This window comes from Artibeus jamaicensis, unplaced genomic scaffold, assembly GCF_021234435.1.
Source record: "Artibeus jamaicensis isolate MK-2021 breed Jamaican fruit bat unplaced genomic scaffold, CSHL_Jam_final contig_467, whole genome shotgun sequence".
Lineage (NCBI taxonomy): Eukaryota > Metazoa > Chordata > Mammalia > Chiroptera > Phyllostomidae > Artibeus > Artibeus jamaicensis.
Window position 1 is genome coordinate 8,098,545 of NW_026521845.1, and position 19,027 is coordinate 8,117,571.

Sequence of the window (19,027 nt, forward strand, 5' to 3'; positions counted from 1 at the left end):
ACTGGGAATTGGTGCTTTTTAATCCCTTCTTCTTTTTCACACATTCCTCCCAATCCCCTCTCTCATCTGGTAACCATCGATTCATGCTCTCTGTATCCAGGAGTTTGTTTCAGTGTTGTTTGTTCATTTATTTTATTTTTCAGATTCCAAATATTAGAGAAACCATACCACATTGTCTGATGGACGTATGTCACTTACCCTAATGCCCTCTAGGTCCATGCATGCTGTCACAAATGGCGAGACTGTGCTCTTTTTATGGCTGAGTAATATTCCATTACACAAATGTGCTGCTGCTTCATCGTTCATCTACTGAAGGGCACTTGGTTGCTTCCATACCTTGGCTACTGTAAGTAATGCCACGCTGCACATAGGGGTGCATGTGTCTTTTCAAAATTGTGTTTTATAAGTCTTCAGATATATATTGAAATTGCTGAGTTATACAGTAGTTCTACTTTTATCCTTTTGAGAAAACTCCCACAGCTTCCCATAATTGTTACACTATTTACAGTCTCACCAACACTGCACAAGGGTTCCCCTTTCTCCAATTCCTGGCCAATATTTTTGTTTTTGATTTATGGATAACAGCCATTCTCACAGGTGTGGTTTTATTTGTAAAGTGACCTTAACCCCTGACCTGTTAATATGATACCAGCACTTTCTATCAGCCCATCACTCATTACACAGCAGTCATGTTAGTCCTTACACCATGCAGAATTAAATTTTTACATACCAGAATATGCCAATAATTTCCTTCATGGCTCTTGTTGTTTCTTTGTTCTATTTGTATTCCATATGTTTTGCTTATAAAAGCTCCCAGCTTTGGGTTTGGAAATATTGTTCTAAGCCTTATTTTAATCAATTTCATCGTTGTTGCATTTACATTGTTAAACCATCTGGGTTTCCGCACATGCTGTGAGGCAAGGACCTGCCTATACTTCCTTACAAATTGGCAGTCTCTTGCCTCAAACCACATACCAAAGACTCCTTAGTGTTTATTTTCATTGCAGGTCGATTGCTATTGCGGCTGCACTCTCTTGTATCAGCTACTGTCCATAAAGATGTAGTGAAACTTCCATCTCGACTATAAAACTTCATTTGACCATCAGAGACAAACTAATTCCTAACAGAATTCCTAAGGCATTTTACCCTAGATATCCCAATCAATTACTTACAACAACAATGAATTAAATGTGATTCATGCAAATACACAAAGATCTGTCTGCATCTAGAGACGTTTTTATATAGAAAACTTTGCATACATATCCTTTAGATGTAGGAATCAGACCATTTTGGGTGCCATCTCTCCAAACACCTTAAAATACTAATTGTTTTATAAACTATGATAGTGCTGAGGAAACAAACAAACAAAAACTCTGGGATTGGTTTTAACAGTTATTGCTCTGAGTTTCTTTTTTAAATGATCAACATGATTGATGGCTTTTATTTTTCTATACCTTTTTTTCTGAACTCATAGATGTTTTAGGGTCTTATCAATTTATTTTTATTTACACCCAGAAGTCAGACCAAACGTAAGTTTAAAGACTTCACAGTCACCATTTTCACCTCCCCTCCCCCTTTCCGAGACCCCCCGTGTGTAAAACAGGGGACTCACGTGAAGGCCCTCGGTGAAGCTGTCCCGAGAACAGAGGCAGCGGTAGGGCCGGCTGGTGGTGTCGCAGTAGGAGGCGTGGCCGTGGCACTGACATCTGCAAACGTGAGCACCTGTCAGAGAGCTCCTGGGAAATGGCAGCTCAACTACGAATACATGTGAGGACCTGGGTACATACACACTGCGTGAACTCACCCAGGGAGGTGAGGACGTACACACAAAAACCAGCGTCTTTTTAATCACGTGGCTCCTCATTGGAAGTTTCTAATTATTCCTAAAGTACCAATGGCAGTGTCATCCATATCTAAACCACATGAGTGGCAAAGGGAACTTTCTTGCCTACCTGGGTTGTATACACCTGTCTCAACCGTGCGGCAAACTTGCCAAGAGAGCAGACATTTGATAAAACTATTCAAAACTTATAATTTAAGATACTAAAGTTTAGAATAAACCACGGGTTGAAGCTAACAAACTTGAATTATTTGGGTTTTTTTCCCCCAAATTAGATGGTGATTATTTAATAGTATCATTTTTGCACCCTGCTCATACTGAACAAACAAGGCTTACAGATCGGTACACTGGTCTGGTTTAAAGGATGTACTTTCTCTGCAGGACACACCAGTCTTCTAGCAAAACCTGATTCTAAGTACAGCCCACATGGGTACCACTTCCACACTGGACAGGATGCTGCCTGAGGGGTCTCCCGCTCTCCATTTGTTAAATATGGCAAGGCTACTTTTCTACTATGGTCAGATGCTTATTAATTACTCAAGGCACAACAGACTGTTCCTTTAAAGGATAACAAATACTCTTTATAAAATTGTGAACTCAGGGAGACCACGCCCAGTACATACAGCCTAGCTGGTAGGTGCTACCATTGTAACTACAACTCAAGTTCCTTCTCTTCGATTTCAAGAAAACTGGACAATTACATTTCAGAACAAGCCAATCAAAATATTTGATAAATTATTTTTTCTAAGTCAATTACTTTTTAAAGTCAGATCCACGTTATCTTAACTTCTAACCCAATAGCTTTATGAATTGATTCTATGATGTGAACTTATAAAAGAGAAAAGATTCACAAATCTCCCTCCAACATCTTAGAGTAGGAAATCATTTCAATACCTGAAGCTTGGAATCTGCTTTGCTCTAAAATCTTAGCTAATACAGTGATCAGTAAGTATGATGAGAATCTTGGAAACAAAATTCATAGTGAAAAGCACAATGTAATTGAAGTCCTACCTCCCAGTGATGGTGATTTCACTGACCGCATAGTATCGGTGTTTGAGGCTTGCAGGAGGCTGAGTTGTATGGTGCTGTCCATGGAAATGAAGCCTTACTTGTGTGGCTTTCACGAACTCCTGAAGAGATGGGGTATTATAGAAATCATTGTATCCAGGACGGGGATTTGGTCCAGGCACTAGAACACTAAATGTGATGTTACCACGGGAGTATGGAGTAAAACTGTTGATGAAAGAAATTTGAAATCATTAGAGGCTATTTTTGACAAAACAAACCAGAATGCTATATTCATAACAGTTTAAATCTGTCACTCTGAAAAAAAAAACAGTCCATGTATTTCATACACAAACAATATAGGATCATCACAAAAAAATACAGTGAAACATTTTCTTGAGGACATAATAAAATCCCATTAATGTAGGTAACATGCTAAGCAATCTACAAGTCACATTATAAAGCCCAGATGAGACTAGAAGCAAGAGATACTCTAAAGTCCTTGCAGGAACTTTAAACATAATTTAAAACTGAATTTAGGGAGTAACCCACCTTAAGAGAGTTGGTGGCGAAGGGAAGTCTCTAAGCAGCCTGGTGAGTTAGTTTACCTGTGGGTTATGACTATCCCATAGCCAATTAAAATTAACTCCTAAATGCCTTCAAAGGTAATTGTTCCAGAAACATTCCTACCTGGGAAGCTGAAGACAGTTCACAGAATCCGAATTTTCCAACTCTTCGTTGTTTGCCATTCCAAAAACACTGCAATTTCTCGCGAAGTATTGCCAGTCTTCCCAGTCTTGGCTGTCTTCTTTCTTTCTCTGAATCCTTATTGCTGTTGGCAGGGGACTGAAGAACTGAATGATGATATAAAACACCTGAAAATAAATAAGTTAATTTTTGTCATTGAAGTTTTAAGTCTGACCTGTCAGTACAAATCCAACATGAAACTGTGGGATTTGAGTATGTACCAGACACCCAGAAATGCCACAGTCCTATAGCAAAATCAACTATCAGTCTATCATTACATAGCTGTGCCTCTTTTGAATATTTTATAAATTAAAGTGGAAATCAATATTAAGTTTGATATTAAGACATGAAAATAGAACATTACTTCCATGAAATTATTATTATGTGTTCCTCTTAAGTAGTTATTTAAAATAAGTACCTGTTTTTGCTAATTTGTTATTTAATATTACAAGGGATGTTTCACATATAATTTTGATACAAATCTCTAAGAAAATAGCCCCTGAATACTTTTTAGATATTTTTATTTCACACATTATAATATACTACTTTAGTGAGGTAATTTTCAATGGCCTAATTCAGTTTTTACTTTGCAGTAGGTTGAATTGTGTCCCCAAATAGACTTCTAAGTCCTGGTACCTATGAATGTGACTTCATTTGGAAATAAGAGTCTTTGAAGATGTAATTAAGAATCTCAACATGAGATCCTTCTAGATACAGGATGGTCCTCACAAGAGCAAAAGGAAGAATAGACACAGACAAGGAAGGTGGCCTTGGACTATGGAGTCGGAGCCTGGAGCGAAGCTGCCATAAACCAGGGGGCCACCAGAAGCTGGGAGAGGCAGGAAGTCCTCTCCCTCCAGCCTCGGGAGTGAGCTGGGCCACCCCTGCCAACACCCTGGATTGCACCCTGCTGATGTTCAGAGCTGAGGTAGAACACAGCTCTGCTGTTTGAAGCCATTGTAACTGGGGTCCTTTGTTGCAATACCCACAGGAAACGAATGCGCAATGATTCAAAATGACTCGAGTTACCTGATACTGTCCATTTTCCAAATCTACAGACACGGTCACTCCTTGATCAAGCTGGGAGATGTTGGTAAACACACGTGACACCCACGAAGTACCAACATCATTGTCATTCACAAAAGAAAGGGGGTGGGCGTCAGGACTCAGCCGTAACACCTTGTTGCTGGTGGTGTCCTCCACACCATTGGGAATGCAGTACCGCTGCTGCAGGGGATGCACCCGGGGGTGGCTGCCGGGACACCGGCAGTGCGGCTGCACGTGCAGTCGGGGCAGGTCTCCGGAGAAGACGGCCAGGATCTCTCTGCGGGTGTCAAGAGGCAGGCGGTAAGGACAAGGGGCCCCGCAGTGCTAGAAGTTCCATGAATTGTCACAGATGCATAATGCTATTTCAGTGTGTTCATGAGTGGCGCTTTAGCTTTCATAATTTTTTACACAGAACCTAAAACCAAATTCATTCCTTCCCCATCAACATACATACCTGTTCTCATAAAATAAAACATACTCATTTAAAAAAAAACATCAAATTCTTCAGTTTTTGCATTTTTATATCAAGAAGCGTACAGAATCCCTTATCTGATTAGCAAGATATTTACATACTGGAATGTTTTATGGTGACTATTTATAGTAAAAAGAAAGGCAATGTTCACTCAGGTTGTTAAACTGACCACTGTGAGGGCACAGTAGTATATTAAAAATAATGAGCTATAGCCCCAGCTAGTGTGGCTCAGTGGATTGAGCGCCAGCCTGCCAGTCAAAGGGTCACTGGTTCGATTCTTAGGGCATATGCCTAGGTTGTGGGTCAGGCTCCCAGTAGGGCCTGTGTGAGAGGCAAGCACACACTGATTTTTTTTCCCTGTCTCCCTTCTTCCCTCCCTCCCTCTCTCTAAAATAAATTTAAAAAGAAAAGAAAAGAATGCGTTATGGATGGGGACTCCAGTGCACCCACAGGAAGTGAGAAACAAGGATGAGTCTATCTGCTGCTGTTCTGGGTGAAGGGCCCGAGGCCAGGCCCATTTGTCAGCGGTTTCCTGTGACTCATCAGGACAGACGCTGGCACCCGAAAATGCTTCCGTGGCTCAGATCGGATGGCGGAGCTGCCAGCAGTCGAAGGAGAATGCCAATTCCAGGCAGATAGATTCCATTTTTCCATTAAGAGCAATATACCCGCTCTCAATCAGAATTAGTCGTTCTATTTACGGGCATTCTTCCACATAACGCCTTTCCAGACATTTCAGGTAGGCCAACACTGAACACCCAGGCCCAACTAGAGACCCCTTCTCACAGAACCCCAGTGGGGGAAATGCCAGAGTCGGGCAGCTAGTCGATTTACTAAATCACACCAAGTAACACCTTCTATAAATCTCACTGGTACTTTGCAATGGGATCAGGCTTTAAATGGGACCAGAAGTGACTATTCGGTGAAATCCTTGCTCCCCGTGATGAACTATATTCCCCCCAGAGCCCTGCACCACTGCTGTCCAGAATTTATATGAAGAGAACTACAAAGGAGTGAGGCTGTTGGCAGTAAACCTCCCCAATAATGTTGTCCAGCGTTATAGCACCCTTTATTCAGGCATCTCTTGATTATATAAACCAATACAAAAGTTTATATGGCTAATGTACATACTACTGAGCATAATGCCTCAAGAGAAATGCTTCTCAAATATATAAGAGTTTGTTCTGCTATCTGGAAAGTCACCAGACTAATCTACATCCTCCTTAAAGAAATAAAAATGAACATTCTTCTCTTCTTCTCTTTAATAGAAGTAAATAAGACCAACTCACGCATATAATAACATACCCATTGCATCAAATAATTCAGAAAAGAAACTTGAGAGCATGGTAAGCAAGATGTCACTGGAATCTTTTCTGAATGGAAAGGAAATCTATTGGCCTTTAAGAATTCCTAAGAAAGTCCCCACCATTCTCAAGATGAGGAAATACTTCATTAAAGCTAGTCCAGTCTAAAAAAGTATCTGTTCACTGGGAAAAGAAATATATAACAAAACTTCAAGTTATTCATTTTGTGTCTCTAATTCTAATATACCAATTTCTTGAGACTTTCACATATATCAAAATAATTAATCATTTTCATTTTTCTACATTCTCTAGTACTTATAAATTCAACAAAGCAATTTTAAAAGGTAGAGATATAGTACTTTAAGTATCAGACACTACTTCATATAGAATATTTAAACAAATGCACCCCAAATCCAAAATAAAACTTCAAAAACAGAGTTTTCATACAAGAAATCCTTTGTAAAAAATTTGAACAGTTTCATAATACCAGGAGTTACCCAACAGAGTACCACTAGTGAACAGTACCCACAGACTAAGCCAGAGCAAACCCTGGAAGCATTAATTAGGTGATGTTTGCCAAATGCTGCAGAGATGAAAAATGGTATCATCTTCATGCTAGTCTTATTTAAGTAAACTCACCATTTATCCTTACATTTCTCGAGCTTTACAATACCACATCTGCTTACCTGTTTGTAAGTGCCACTTGGTATAATCGAAAATCTTGCATTCTTCCAACAAACTGCTCTAAGCCTGCAAAAATACATATATGTATATAATTTGAGAAGTCTCAGATTACCAAGTGATGGCGAACAAATATTCAAGTGACATTCCTTTAAAGCAATAAAACATTTAATCATGTATATATCACAGCCTCTTCAACTTCTTAGAGACCAACGTGTATATTCTGCTACTTCCACATGAATAACATCAATATTCATTCATACTTATCTCCACAGACATTGTAAGACTTATGTGAAAGTCAATAGTCCAGCCAGTACCTACTGACCGACTCATGATCTCTCTCCAGATGTCCCCTCCTCAAGTCAGACTTCTCTCTAGTTTATAAACCTATAAATCTATCATCTCGTCAGCCCTAAATTAATTGCCAATTTGCAATTGCATGTTTTCAATGCAATTTCCAGAGCATTTGTGTTGCTGAGAGGAAGACTCCCCACTCTCCCACACATGAGTTTGAATCATTCACATGTCGGAGGCCTCCTGGCACAGCCTCAAAATCCCATCACCTTGTAAGAAGTCTCGCGAGACAAGCCAGGTTCCAAGCCCAATCTGCATTAAATTAGGTGACCTTTCAAGGGGCAGGTAGCTATCAACCTTAAACTACAATACCACTTTATTAATTCATTTAGCAAATATTTATTTAGGGTTTATTAACAAATCAGTCCAAGAGACTAGGAATGGAAAAATGTAAGACAACTACCACTTCTATGAGTTGTTGTTGTTGTTATATTGTAAATAGAAAAACTTGAAAATAGTAAAATTCTAGCCAGAGTTTAGATCATGGGGACCCAAAATAAGAGGTGGTGTAACAGAGAATGCTAATTCAGGAACTGCGAGTTTTTCCAAAAATTAAATTTACAGCCATGACCAATTCACCAAATGAGCACTTCTTCAAAATGTGGTCATTTTAAAATATTTCCTGGTTGATTTTGTCTTAGTAATAGAGAACGTTTGATCCCTCCTGGCTGCAGCTCCTTGTGGAACCATGGAGGAAAACTGGGGCAGAGCAAGGCTGCGCCTGATGAATAAAAGATGCAGAGTCAAGTCAGTCCACGGAAGTCTGACGCTGCTCTCAGGAGCAGGAGGAGGCAAACAAGCCAGGAAGGGTGAGAAGAAGGGGCCTAAAAAGAGTTTGTCTGTGTGTGTCTGTGTGTGCTCGTGTGTATACACATTTATATTATATTTTTATGTTAGTAGTAAAGACTATATATAAGAAAGTAACTAAAAATACTCTACATAGGAATATTTCTTCATGAGTAATCATGTTTTTAATGCTGTGTAAATATACTGGTGGGTCCTACCTTTCTACCCCAGGCCTCAGTCTTCCACGCCCCGCACACCTGAGCCTGGGGGAGGGGCCCCTGTAGCCTCTTCTTCTGACTTTCCTGTGGACACAGTCTCTCTACCTTTTCCGCCAGAAATAGGCAACTCAAGCAAGTACAAACTAATTATTGCCTGAAGTGGTGTCATGAAGACAAAACAAAAAAAGCTCTACTCAAACTGTAGAGGTGTTTAGATCTCCAACACAAATTGTCTTAAAATATATAATTAGCTCAACACCTAAGGACTGGCCATCCAGACAAGTTGGTGAATTGACCTGGACCCGAGATCAAAAGCTAAGCAATGTGGGCAGTGGGGGAGGGAAGGATGTGTCTTTCTTGGAGACAGGAGAAAAGATGGGAAGATCAGATGTGAATATGTGGAAGTTGTTGGGTACTTTCGTGCTTTTGCTCGGAAAGTAGTGAAGGCGAACTGGGGAGAAATCACTCACTCCTCATGGTGCGGTTGTTCTTCTGGGATAAGAGATAACGTTGTCTACCGAGAATGAAGCTGGATCTGCCTCTTGTTCATGACTCCTCCTTCACCTATCCCCACCCTCACTCAGCCCTTCCCTTCTGGCACCCTCCCTACCCCTGCGCCAGCTCCACAGACTGAATTTGTAATGCCCCACACCTCCCAAGCACTCTGAACCCTAAGATTTTCTACGTGATTTTGCCTCTGCTTCAAATGTTCCTGGTCGACCTCAGCTCTTAACCTCTGGGCTTTGAAATGTCCCCTGTAGGAAACTTTCTTTGGCCCAAAAGGACCCTATAAGCTTCTACAGCTTGATGCACTTCTTCTGTCCCACAAACACCTATTTTCATCCGCTTATTAAACATAAAAATGCATTAAATAAACTTCCTTGGCAAGACCTACAAAGTAGTAATTGGTCTTATTTTCTGTTCTATCTTTAACTCATAGTCAAGTTCCTGGCACATGGTAAATTGTTCAAAAACAATTATGAAGGGAAAAGGAAAGTGAGAAGCAGGCAGGAGCAAAGGTATTTGGATCTAGGGCTACTATTGAAGATGAGTCAGGAGGTTAATCAGGAGAGAATTACAGGGATCCTTAAGTAGTAGTCTGAGGGCCATCTAATATCAGAGTGCCGTTCTGCATTGGTACAAGTTTACAAGGTAAGTGAAGTCCCCAAACATGCTGAATACCCAAGAGAGAGAGATTAAATGATTACAGCTACCCAGGTTGAGGGTGTTCAGGCAGGACGCATCAAACAATGAGAACAGGAAGGTAAGATTCCAGCAAGAAAGGAAACGTAACATACCACCCTACCTGAGTGGACAAGAAATTGAAACCAGGTGAGAGGTGACAGACCAGGAGAAAAGAGAGGAGTCAAGGTATTGGCCCCCTGAGAAGTCAGAGGAGAGTATGGTAGAAGGAAGAAAGCAGGATGTATTAAACAATTATAGCAGTGACGTCAGTTCCAGCTGGGGACACCCTGAAGCTGAGCAATACTGGTCCTGCCTTGGGCCACATTGACTAACGGAACATCAGGAAGGCTCTCCCCACAATCAAAGTGTGTTTTGCCATCCATAAATACCCGCTGGATTAAAATGACACTATTGTGGGTTGAGCTCTGGTGAAGTCCTATCCCCTAGTGCCTGTGAACATGATCTTGTTTGGAAATAGATGTAATCGAGTGAAGGTGATATCGTCAGGGTGGGTCCTATCGAAATATGAAGGGTGTCCATGTATGAAAAGGAAAGCCCTACCAGAGGGCACAGTCACACACTGAGCAGGACAATGGGGCAAGAGAAGCAGAGAGTAGAGTGAGGCAGCTACCAGCCAAGGAACAAGGAGGACTGATGGCCACCGCCCAAAGTTAATCAGAGGCCAAGAAGGAATCTTTCCTGCAGGTTTCAAAGAGAACAAGGCCCCATTGACACTCTGATTTCCGTAACTGGGAGACAATAAATTTTGGGTACAAGCTCCACACTGCATAGCACCTTGTAACTGAAGCCCAGGAAACTAGTATCGTCATCACTTCCTACTTCTCTTGACATAAAAGAGGTATATACATTTCATAATATGAATGAGCCAATTTTTCTCAGTGTATAAATTGTCTAAAATGGTTTATATAGACCTCCAAACATGTTTTATCTCAAAGCAGCAGAAAGCACAGATCATAACAAATAAATGATAATCACATGAGTTTGAAAGACCTTCTATAGCTGAAAGATAGCAAACATGGTAACAATGTGAGTTTGTCAAAGCCTGAGGCATGGCTTTACATTGCCAGGGTGGCTTCATTGTTTAATGCAACCATTAACTCAACAAATATTTATTGGGAGCATATTGTGTGTGCTAGGTACTTCCATAAGTTCCAGAGGTATACCAGTTAACAGGCACAAAAAATCTCAACAAATGAATCAGAAAACCACTTGTTTTTATGGAGCTTGCATTCATGCAGGTAGATGAACATAATCAATGCATACTTTATATAGTATATTGGAACATGATACTATAACAATGGAAAATTTAGAGAAGTTTGGACAGCGTGGCCAATTCTAACTTGGGGGTGTGCTCAAGAGAGGTCCCATTGGGAATGCAGAGCCAATGGTGGAGAGGGAATGAGTTGTGAATGTATCTAGAGTGAAATATTCAGTGATACCAGTGGGCTGTAATAGCCATTCAAGTGCAAGTTGATGGTGGTCAAACCAGGGTGTACAAATGCAGCTGTGTACTTTAATGCTCATAAATTAGAATTAACTTTCTATATTTTACTAATACTTTAAGGGAAATGCAGCTGTGGAGGAATAATGAAGTCTACATTATCATCTACCACAGGAAGGAGCTGGGTTTAATGACCTTTCAAACCATTTCAGTTTTAAATTGTAGAATATGGACATAGCACTTCTATCTTCTACCACAGAATGTACATCTGAAGAAATTACCAAAGAAAGTTAGAAAAAAATTCTCTCAAGACACAGAGTTAGTGTAAATCATCCATTATGAGCAAGAGGATTTTGATTTGGGGGGATAATATAAAAGTATTTCAAGAACAAAGTCATAAGAGTAAATTTACTCATTCCTTTTCTAATTGCCAATTTTTTAACAATAGATATTCATCGGAATAAACATTTCACAAAGAGATTATTCTTTGGAAAAATCTTCATATGGCAATGACAGGTCTAAATTATATAAATTGACAAAGGAAATAGACATGACTCATACCAGAAAGACCTCATCGTTGTCTAGTGAGAAAATTGATAGGTAATGGCTGGAAGGAAATAGTACATCCACATTATAGCTGGGAGCACGACCAAATAAGTTAAATGGGAAAACCGTTGGATAAATTTGACAAACTTTTAGCAAGAATGACCAGGAATAGAGGGAAGAGTCAACTACTAAAATCAGGAAAGAAAAGAGTAAATATTGCAACTGACCTCATAGACATGAAAACATTGTAAGGCAATCCTAAAAATGACTGCAACCTTGAAGAAAATGGTCAAATTCTTAGGAAGACACAAACTTTTGAAAATGACTCAAGGAGAAATAGACAATCTTAGTACAGTTGTAATAACTAAAGATATTAAAGTAGTAATACAAAATTTTTCCACAAAGAAAATTCCAGGACCAGATGCCTTTACTGGTGAATTCTTTTAAACATTTAAGAAAGGAATAGCAACTACCCTTCACAAGCTCCTCCAAAAAAACAGAAGATGAGAAAACACCCCCTAACACTTTCTATGAAGTCATCTTGCCCTGACACTAAAACAAATAAAGATATCACAAGAAAATAAAGTAACAGATCAATATGTCTTGTAAATATAGATGCAAAAATATTCAACATAATATATACTAATAATGTGAATGCAACACTATAAATAAAAGATTATACACCATAAGTAAGGGGATTTATCCCAGATGCACAAGGCAAGTTCAACATGTGAAAATCAAATAATGCACAACACTGACAGAATGAAGGACGAAAACCAAATGGTTATCTCCAAAGTTACAAAAACACATTTGGCATCTTCGACACTCTTTCATGATAACAACACTCAACAAGCAATGAAAGAAGGGAGCTTCCTTATTTGTTGAAGGTTGCTCATAAAAATCAACAGCTAACATCATACTTAATGGTGGAAAGACCAAATGCCCTCCTCTGCAATCAGGAGCAAGACACCCAGCTCACTCCGCCACTTCTATGCAACACGGTCTGGAGGTACAAGCCAGGACAACAAAGCATGCAAAAGAAACACTTTCCAGATTGGAAAGAAAGACCGTAAAACTAATGTGTACATGGAGAAACTTAAAACTTATAAAAAGAGAAACCCTAACTTTCAAAATTAGGACCTATAAATAACGTATGGTTTTATTCATAAAAATGGAATGTTAATGTTGCAGTGAAAATATCTTTGAAAAGCAATGATGAAGACATTTTCACAAAAGCTAAAGCAGTTTGTTTCCCACCAAATGGACTATAAGCAAAGGAAGGGGGATTTCTTCAGGCCGAGGGGAAATAACCAGGCATGGAATGAAAAGTTTCAGGAAACAATGAAGAATATCAGAAAGGGCTAATCTCTAAAGAGAGCAAGAAATTATTTTGTGGGTTTCACCTACACAAAATACAGCTGTCTTAAATATCTAGTTGTCATCTCTCCAACTGAACATTTTTTCCTCCTAACCATAAGAAAATTTTTATTTTGAGTAAAAAATATTAAATATAGACCATGGCCATTATTTTAAAGTACTTGTTTCACAAAGTCAATAAACTTACTATCTAAATTAACAATATAAACATTTACATTTAGGATAGCAAATTTTACTGAGTACCTAAGATAAACCAAGTATACTTTATTTATAAGTTCTACAATTACCTTGAAAACTGTATTATTTCTAACAGATTTTACACGTGAAAAAAACAAATTAGAAAATTACATTGGGAAGTTGAATTCTTTACCAAAATTACTTGCCTTTTAAGAAGCGGAGCTGGGATTCAAACTTAAACCTAACTGATTATAAATCTCTGGCCTTGCTCCTCCGGCAGTTATTCTTGCAACAATACTAATAATGTGTTATGTGAGGTGAGTTAAATGTCCAGTGCAGATCTCTCTTTCCTCAACCTATGTTAAATTTAGAGTATAGGATAGAACCCATTCTTGCTCATGAATCCATTGCCGCATCTCTACAAATAGACATACTTCATTTCCCTAGACAGCAGTTTTTCCCATTTGTAGGTATGAATTATAATCTATTCAACCCATTCCCTTTGAGGTTTTTAACTGGTTCCAATTATCTGCTACTTTAACTCATTCTACAATGAACATTTTTGTGTACCTCTTTAAGGCCTTGTCTAAAAATACTCTTTGAGATAATGTCCTAGAATTAGAATTCTTCAACAAAGTAGCTTTCACATTTTTACTCTTCATTGGTTGCCAGGTTATCCCAAACTCTTCCCAATGCTGGTATTATCTCTTCTTCATTCCTTGCCAGATGAACTATAAAATGATAGGCATTGTTTGAATTTAAATTCTGTTTATTAGTCAGATGTTTCAACATGTCCCGTGAGTGTTTCTGGCCATGGTATCACGGTAATAAAAGTCCTTAATATACCAGGGTTACAGATGCATTTGCCTCCATTTTCCTCTCCTGCCTCCCGGAGTACATATTTCACATTTAAGTTTCAATTCTTCTACAGCTTGTAGTTCACATGGTTGTAAGAAACACTTTTAACTTCTGTTTTTACTTTTGGGACAAAGTTGGCCGACTGTCCTGATACCATTGCTAGATAGCTCTTCTTCAAGAATCCGAACCACCACCTTCATCTCTCACTAAACCCCTCTATGGCTACATACACCTATTCCTGTACTTTTCTTCCACTCCATTTACCTGTCCTAATTCATCAGTTTCTATATACTTTTACAATTTCTTTTTATCTGATTCTAAAAAAATCTCCGAGGAATTTTAGCTGGGCTTAGAAATGTTCACTCATGGGACACTGGTACAGTGCACAGAGTGTTTGAACTGCAGAGTGAAGAACAAGCAGGTGTGTAAAGACAAAACACCAACAGAAAGTGTGGAAGGGAGACTGGAGGCAGTTAGAGGCCAGTCTGTTTCTCCCCTGCGCATCTTTTTTTTCCACAGACACATAACGCAAGAATCCCCGTATTCAAAGGGAAACTAGAACTCGATACATCAGCTCAGAAATAGCTCTGCAAAGTTTTGATTCAGATGATTTTGTGTTTTTAAACCTCAGACTTGGAGGACTGTTGTAGTTATTACTTCGGTGACTTTACAGACCCCTTATAAATACACGTTTGCTAGTGCTACCCCTCTAGGCTTTGCACCCAACCAGAGACACTAAAGTAAAGCTACAACCAGAAGAAAACACTCCACAAACAAACTGACACATGTCGGTTGATATGGTTGAAGGTGCTTCTATTCACGTATTTAAACCAGCCTGACCAAGCACAATTTTCCCATTAGTATGGAGCATATGCATGCATGCATGCTGTATACATTTTATGGATGTATTATCTTTATGGTATGTATACATCATTGTGTAGCATGCATGTGTTTTGTATACATGTGTCTACATGCATTACATGTAGACATACTATATATGTCTACACATTCCATCAATATGTATAAAAGCTTGTGAAAGTATTCCTTTCACCCCGTGACCGATGTCCTAGGAGCAGCAAAGACAAGGCCTGCAGCAACAGAAATTGTCATTGGCAACATATGCCTTCGAGAATGGTAGGCTAGTGGGAGATGAGACTCAAACTCTGTAGCAGCCAACACTCGTGTGAAGAGCTGTGCTTCCTGGGTGCAGGGACAGGGGAGCCAGGCAAGCCTAACCAGAGGCAGAAGGAAAATACCCCTCCATCCCCCACAAGCCATCAGCCGTAGTTCCCGGGCTTGAGCCTGTGACTGCTCCCAGCACGGACAGAAAGCGTGGGCGGGCGGGCGGCCGGCCTGGCACCGCCTGATGGTGCTGTTAGTCCTGCTTGCAATCATCTCCCGCACAATTACCTCCCCTGAATGAAACTGTCTTGGCTTGGGACAAAAGTATGGAGGACAGTGACTTAATTTTTTGATTAAAAAAAAAAGAGTTGAGTGAGCGAAAGCAAATGATTTATAATAAGTCCATGGAACGTTCTGTGCCTATCTCCTTCTGATTAGAGAGGTGGCGTGGGGCCCGGCTCATTAGGCAGAAGTAATGAGCCAGACTATATGCCATCTCTAATTAGAGAGAAGATACAGTAGGTACAACTGTACCTATAAATTGATGGCATAAAGATAAGAAAAATTATTTTTAAATATCCCTTTTTCCTGCAGCTCTCCAATGGCCGGAACTTAACGAGAAAATGGTAATAAGAACTAAGTCACTTTGGAAAGAAACCCTTTTCTGATGATATGTTTTCTAATCAGGAGTTAAATTTATTTTGACACAGTTTAAAAATGTCTATTGCATTCTGTCCACACCATACTTCTGAAGCATTAATTCAATAGTTAGTGCACTGAGGTAGGGTAGGAACAAATGCTTCCAACTCCATAGTGCAGCCCGGACAAATTTATGGCACTACCGAATACTTTGAGCAACACTTGGGGCAATAAAACACTTTTAGAAGTACTAATGGTGATTAAATATTGAAACAAGGCTCCCAAGATTTAATGTGTTATTAAGAAATTCACATGCAGAGTACTTTATAAAATTCCTCAATATACTAATTACTCCAACGAAGTTTCTAAATATATAGGTTTCTTAAAATGTGACTTATTAAGTTTAGCTTGATCTCAGAGCGTAGATAAATCAAAATGATACAACTGTTTATAGAGACTTGGTCTTTCGCTCTCTCAACATGTCCGTGGAAAGATATTGGTATCCGATTCACAATAAGAAAGTAGATGCTCCAAGAGGTTAATAATAGCTCCCACTTACTGTACATTTACTGGATGACAAGCAACACAGTCTAAACATATTAGCTCATGCAATTTTTATACTATCCCTGTGATTTATTGAAAACATCGTGTGAGAGATGAGAAACCTGAGCCAATCTCTGCGGTACAAGATCAGAGTGGGGGCTTCAGCCAAGCAACCCACAATGCAGGGTGGGGCGCTGGCTGCCCCCACCCCGGGTTTTCTTCTCCCACTGCAGGAACCAGAGGCTCAGGGGCGACCGTGTCATGGGTGAGGGTCGCTGTGGTCAGCATGTAGCTGTGGCCTCTTCTCTTACTCTCTAATGCAGCCTGCTTTAGTTTTGGGGGTGCGGGTTGAGGGTACTTAGGCCTCCCCCCAGGTTCTGGGGATCCCCTCAGTGGTGTCTTGTTCCTGAACCGTTGTTAGTTCTTCTGAGGATGAGTGAAGTCAAGAACAACTATGTCATTGTCTTGGTAATGTCACCCTGAGGAAATGGATTTGAATCGAAAGCTCGTAACAAGACTGGATTCAATCCTAGGCTTTTGATACCAGGACTTGGAAATTTCACCCCAGTGTTTTAGAGTGTATAAGGATATATAAAAATGCAATATACTTAATTTACATATGCAGCTCGATAACTCAGGTTATGAGGGAAAGCAAACTGAAATTTTGCATTATTTCTAAGTTAATCATAAAAGAACCTATAACTGTCCATGTGACAACTCCAAAGCCATTGCCCTTTGTGGACTTTTTAAACACTTGAAAAAATGTTTTTGAGTGCCTACTACATCGTACAAATGATAAGATTGTAAAACTATTAGAATTAAAATTTCACAAAGCCATTGGACTTAAGGTCAATAAAAAACTGAAGGTACTTTAATATAATAGAAACGAAATTAGAAAACCAAGTTCAAAAATGATATTCAGTAAAATTGCATGAAAAAAAGGCCCACCAAGTATGTAGGACTGAATCTTACAAATATGAGTAATGCCTCTATACCAAAACCTAAAGACATTGCTGAAAGAAAATAAAATGTATTCTGTTCACAGATGGGAAGATTTGGCATTGTACAGTTGTCCATTCTCCCAAAATTGAGTTAATGATTTAAGTCTTACTTAATTTTTTGTGAAATTTGCTGCTTCAAAAATTCACATAATGGCTGAGACAATCTTGAAAGAAATAAAGAGGAGGAGATATTAAACTTTCAGATATTGAGACCTTTGTGAGCTACCATAATGAAAGCTACATGTTTTGACTCAAGTACAGGCAAACACTGGGACAAAACAGGGAAGGTGGAGCAAAGCCACCTTCACAAACACAGATATATTATCTGTGACAAAGTCACCACTGCAGAGTAGTAGAGAAATGATGATCTGTTTCCAGAAAATGTTTGTAGGTCAATTAGATGTTCAGGTGGGAGAAAAATGAATCTGGACTCCTACCTCCTACCACAACCCAAGTTCAATTCAAGATAAAACACAGACCTGAATGTGAAGGGTAAAAATACAAACACATGCAGAAAAAAAGTATTCATGATATCAGGAATATATCTCAATGAGATCCTACACAGGACATAAAAGGGACTAAGTATTAAAAAAATTTTTGTGACTCTGACTTCATTACAATAAAAAATGTCTGTTGCTCAAAGAACACCATTAAGAGAAAGAACAGATAAGTAATAGCCCAGATGACACAGCCATTAACGTGTCTGTCAAAGAACTCATATTCAAAACATCGAAGAGCTCCTATTAATAATAAAAGATAAACTGTCCAATGTAAAAATCAGCAAAAATTTAAATTAGATGCTTCATGAAACAACCTATTCCGATGACCTATGAGCACATGATAAAGTTCTTGAGACCAGCAATCAACAGGAAATGTACCACACACCTACCAGAACGGCAAATGACATGTGACAATACAACTGTGGGTTAGGATGTGGAACAACCGAAATTCTCATATTTTGTTGGTTGGATCACCCATTTTCAAATACTGAACAAGTATTTCCTAAAGCTAAAGAAACAGCAACATACAATGATATATCTCATGGGCAAAGAGCTGAGCCAAAAAAAAATCAGACACAAAAAAGCACCTACTATGTGATTTACTTTCCATGGCAATGCAAGAAGAGGCGAGGTTAATCTGGGGTGACAATCTGTACTGATACTATTCTGGGCTTCCCATCAGAGCAGAAGTCAAAGCTACAGGAAATGTACTATAGCTTTTTCCCTGGGTGACAATTATACAGGTATACACACAGATTAGAAAGTCATCAAACTGTGTCCTTAATATTTATGCAGTATGTTGCTTGCACATCTTTGCTGCCCTTAAACATTTAAAATATTTTCCAATTTCGATAATGAAAAGCCTATCTGAAAAAGTATACGCAGTGTGACATGCTTAACTGAAATGAGCTTTTACAAATAAAGAAAGAAGTTCTGGAGTATAAATACAGACACAGAACACATGAGGTGCAAATGATCAAAATGTACGTGGAATGCTAGTCAAACTCAGTAATGGGCAAATAATTTGAAGGAACATCTAACCATATTTTTCAAAGAGAGAGAAATGGCAAAGGAGGAAACAAATGAAAAATTGTAAGGTCAGCTAGTGTTTAGGGAAGAAAGTACTTGCCTCTATTTTTAAATAAGGTTGGAAACATTTCATG

General features: G+C 39.1%; 1 protein-coding gene across 1 annotated transcript in view; it reads right to left on the reverse strand.

The window, feature by feature from the left end:
- The window catches only part of USH2A (usherin), a 505,359-nt gene that overhangs the window by 447,408 nt on the left and 38,924 nt on the right, over nucleotides 1–19,027 (reverse strand). The window contains exons 4-8 of the mRNA XM_053667304.1: nucleotides 7,102–7,165; nucleotides 4,622–4,916; nucleotides 3,536–3,720; nucleotides 2,852–3,073; nucleotides 1,613–1,706 (exon numbers count right to left, since the gene is read on the reverse strand). Of these exons, the coding sequence (XP_053523279.1) occupies nucleotides 1,613–1,706; nucleotides 2,852–3,073; nucleotides 3,536–3,720; nucleotides 4,622–4,916; nucleotides 7,102–7,165 (860 nt within the window). The remainder of the gene's footprint in view (nucleotides 1–1,612; nucleotides 1,707–2,851; nucleotides 3,074–3,535; nucleotides 3,721–4,621; nucleotides 4,917–7,101; nucleotides 7,166–19,027) is intronic.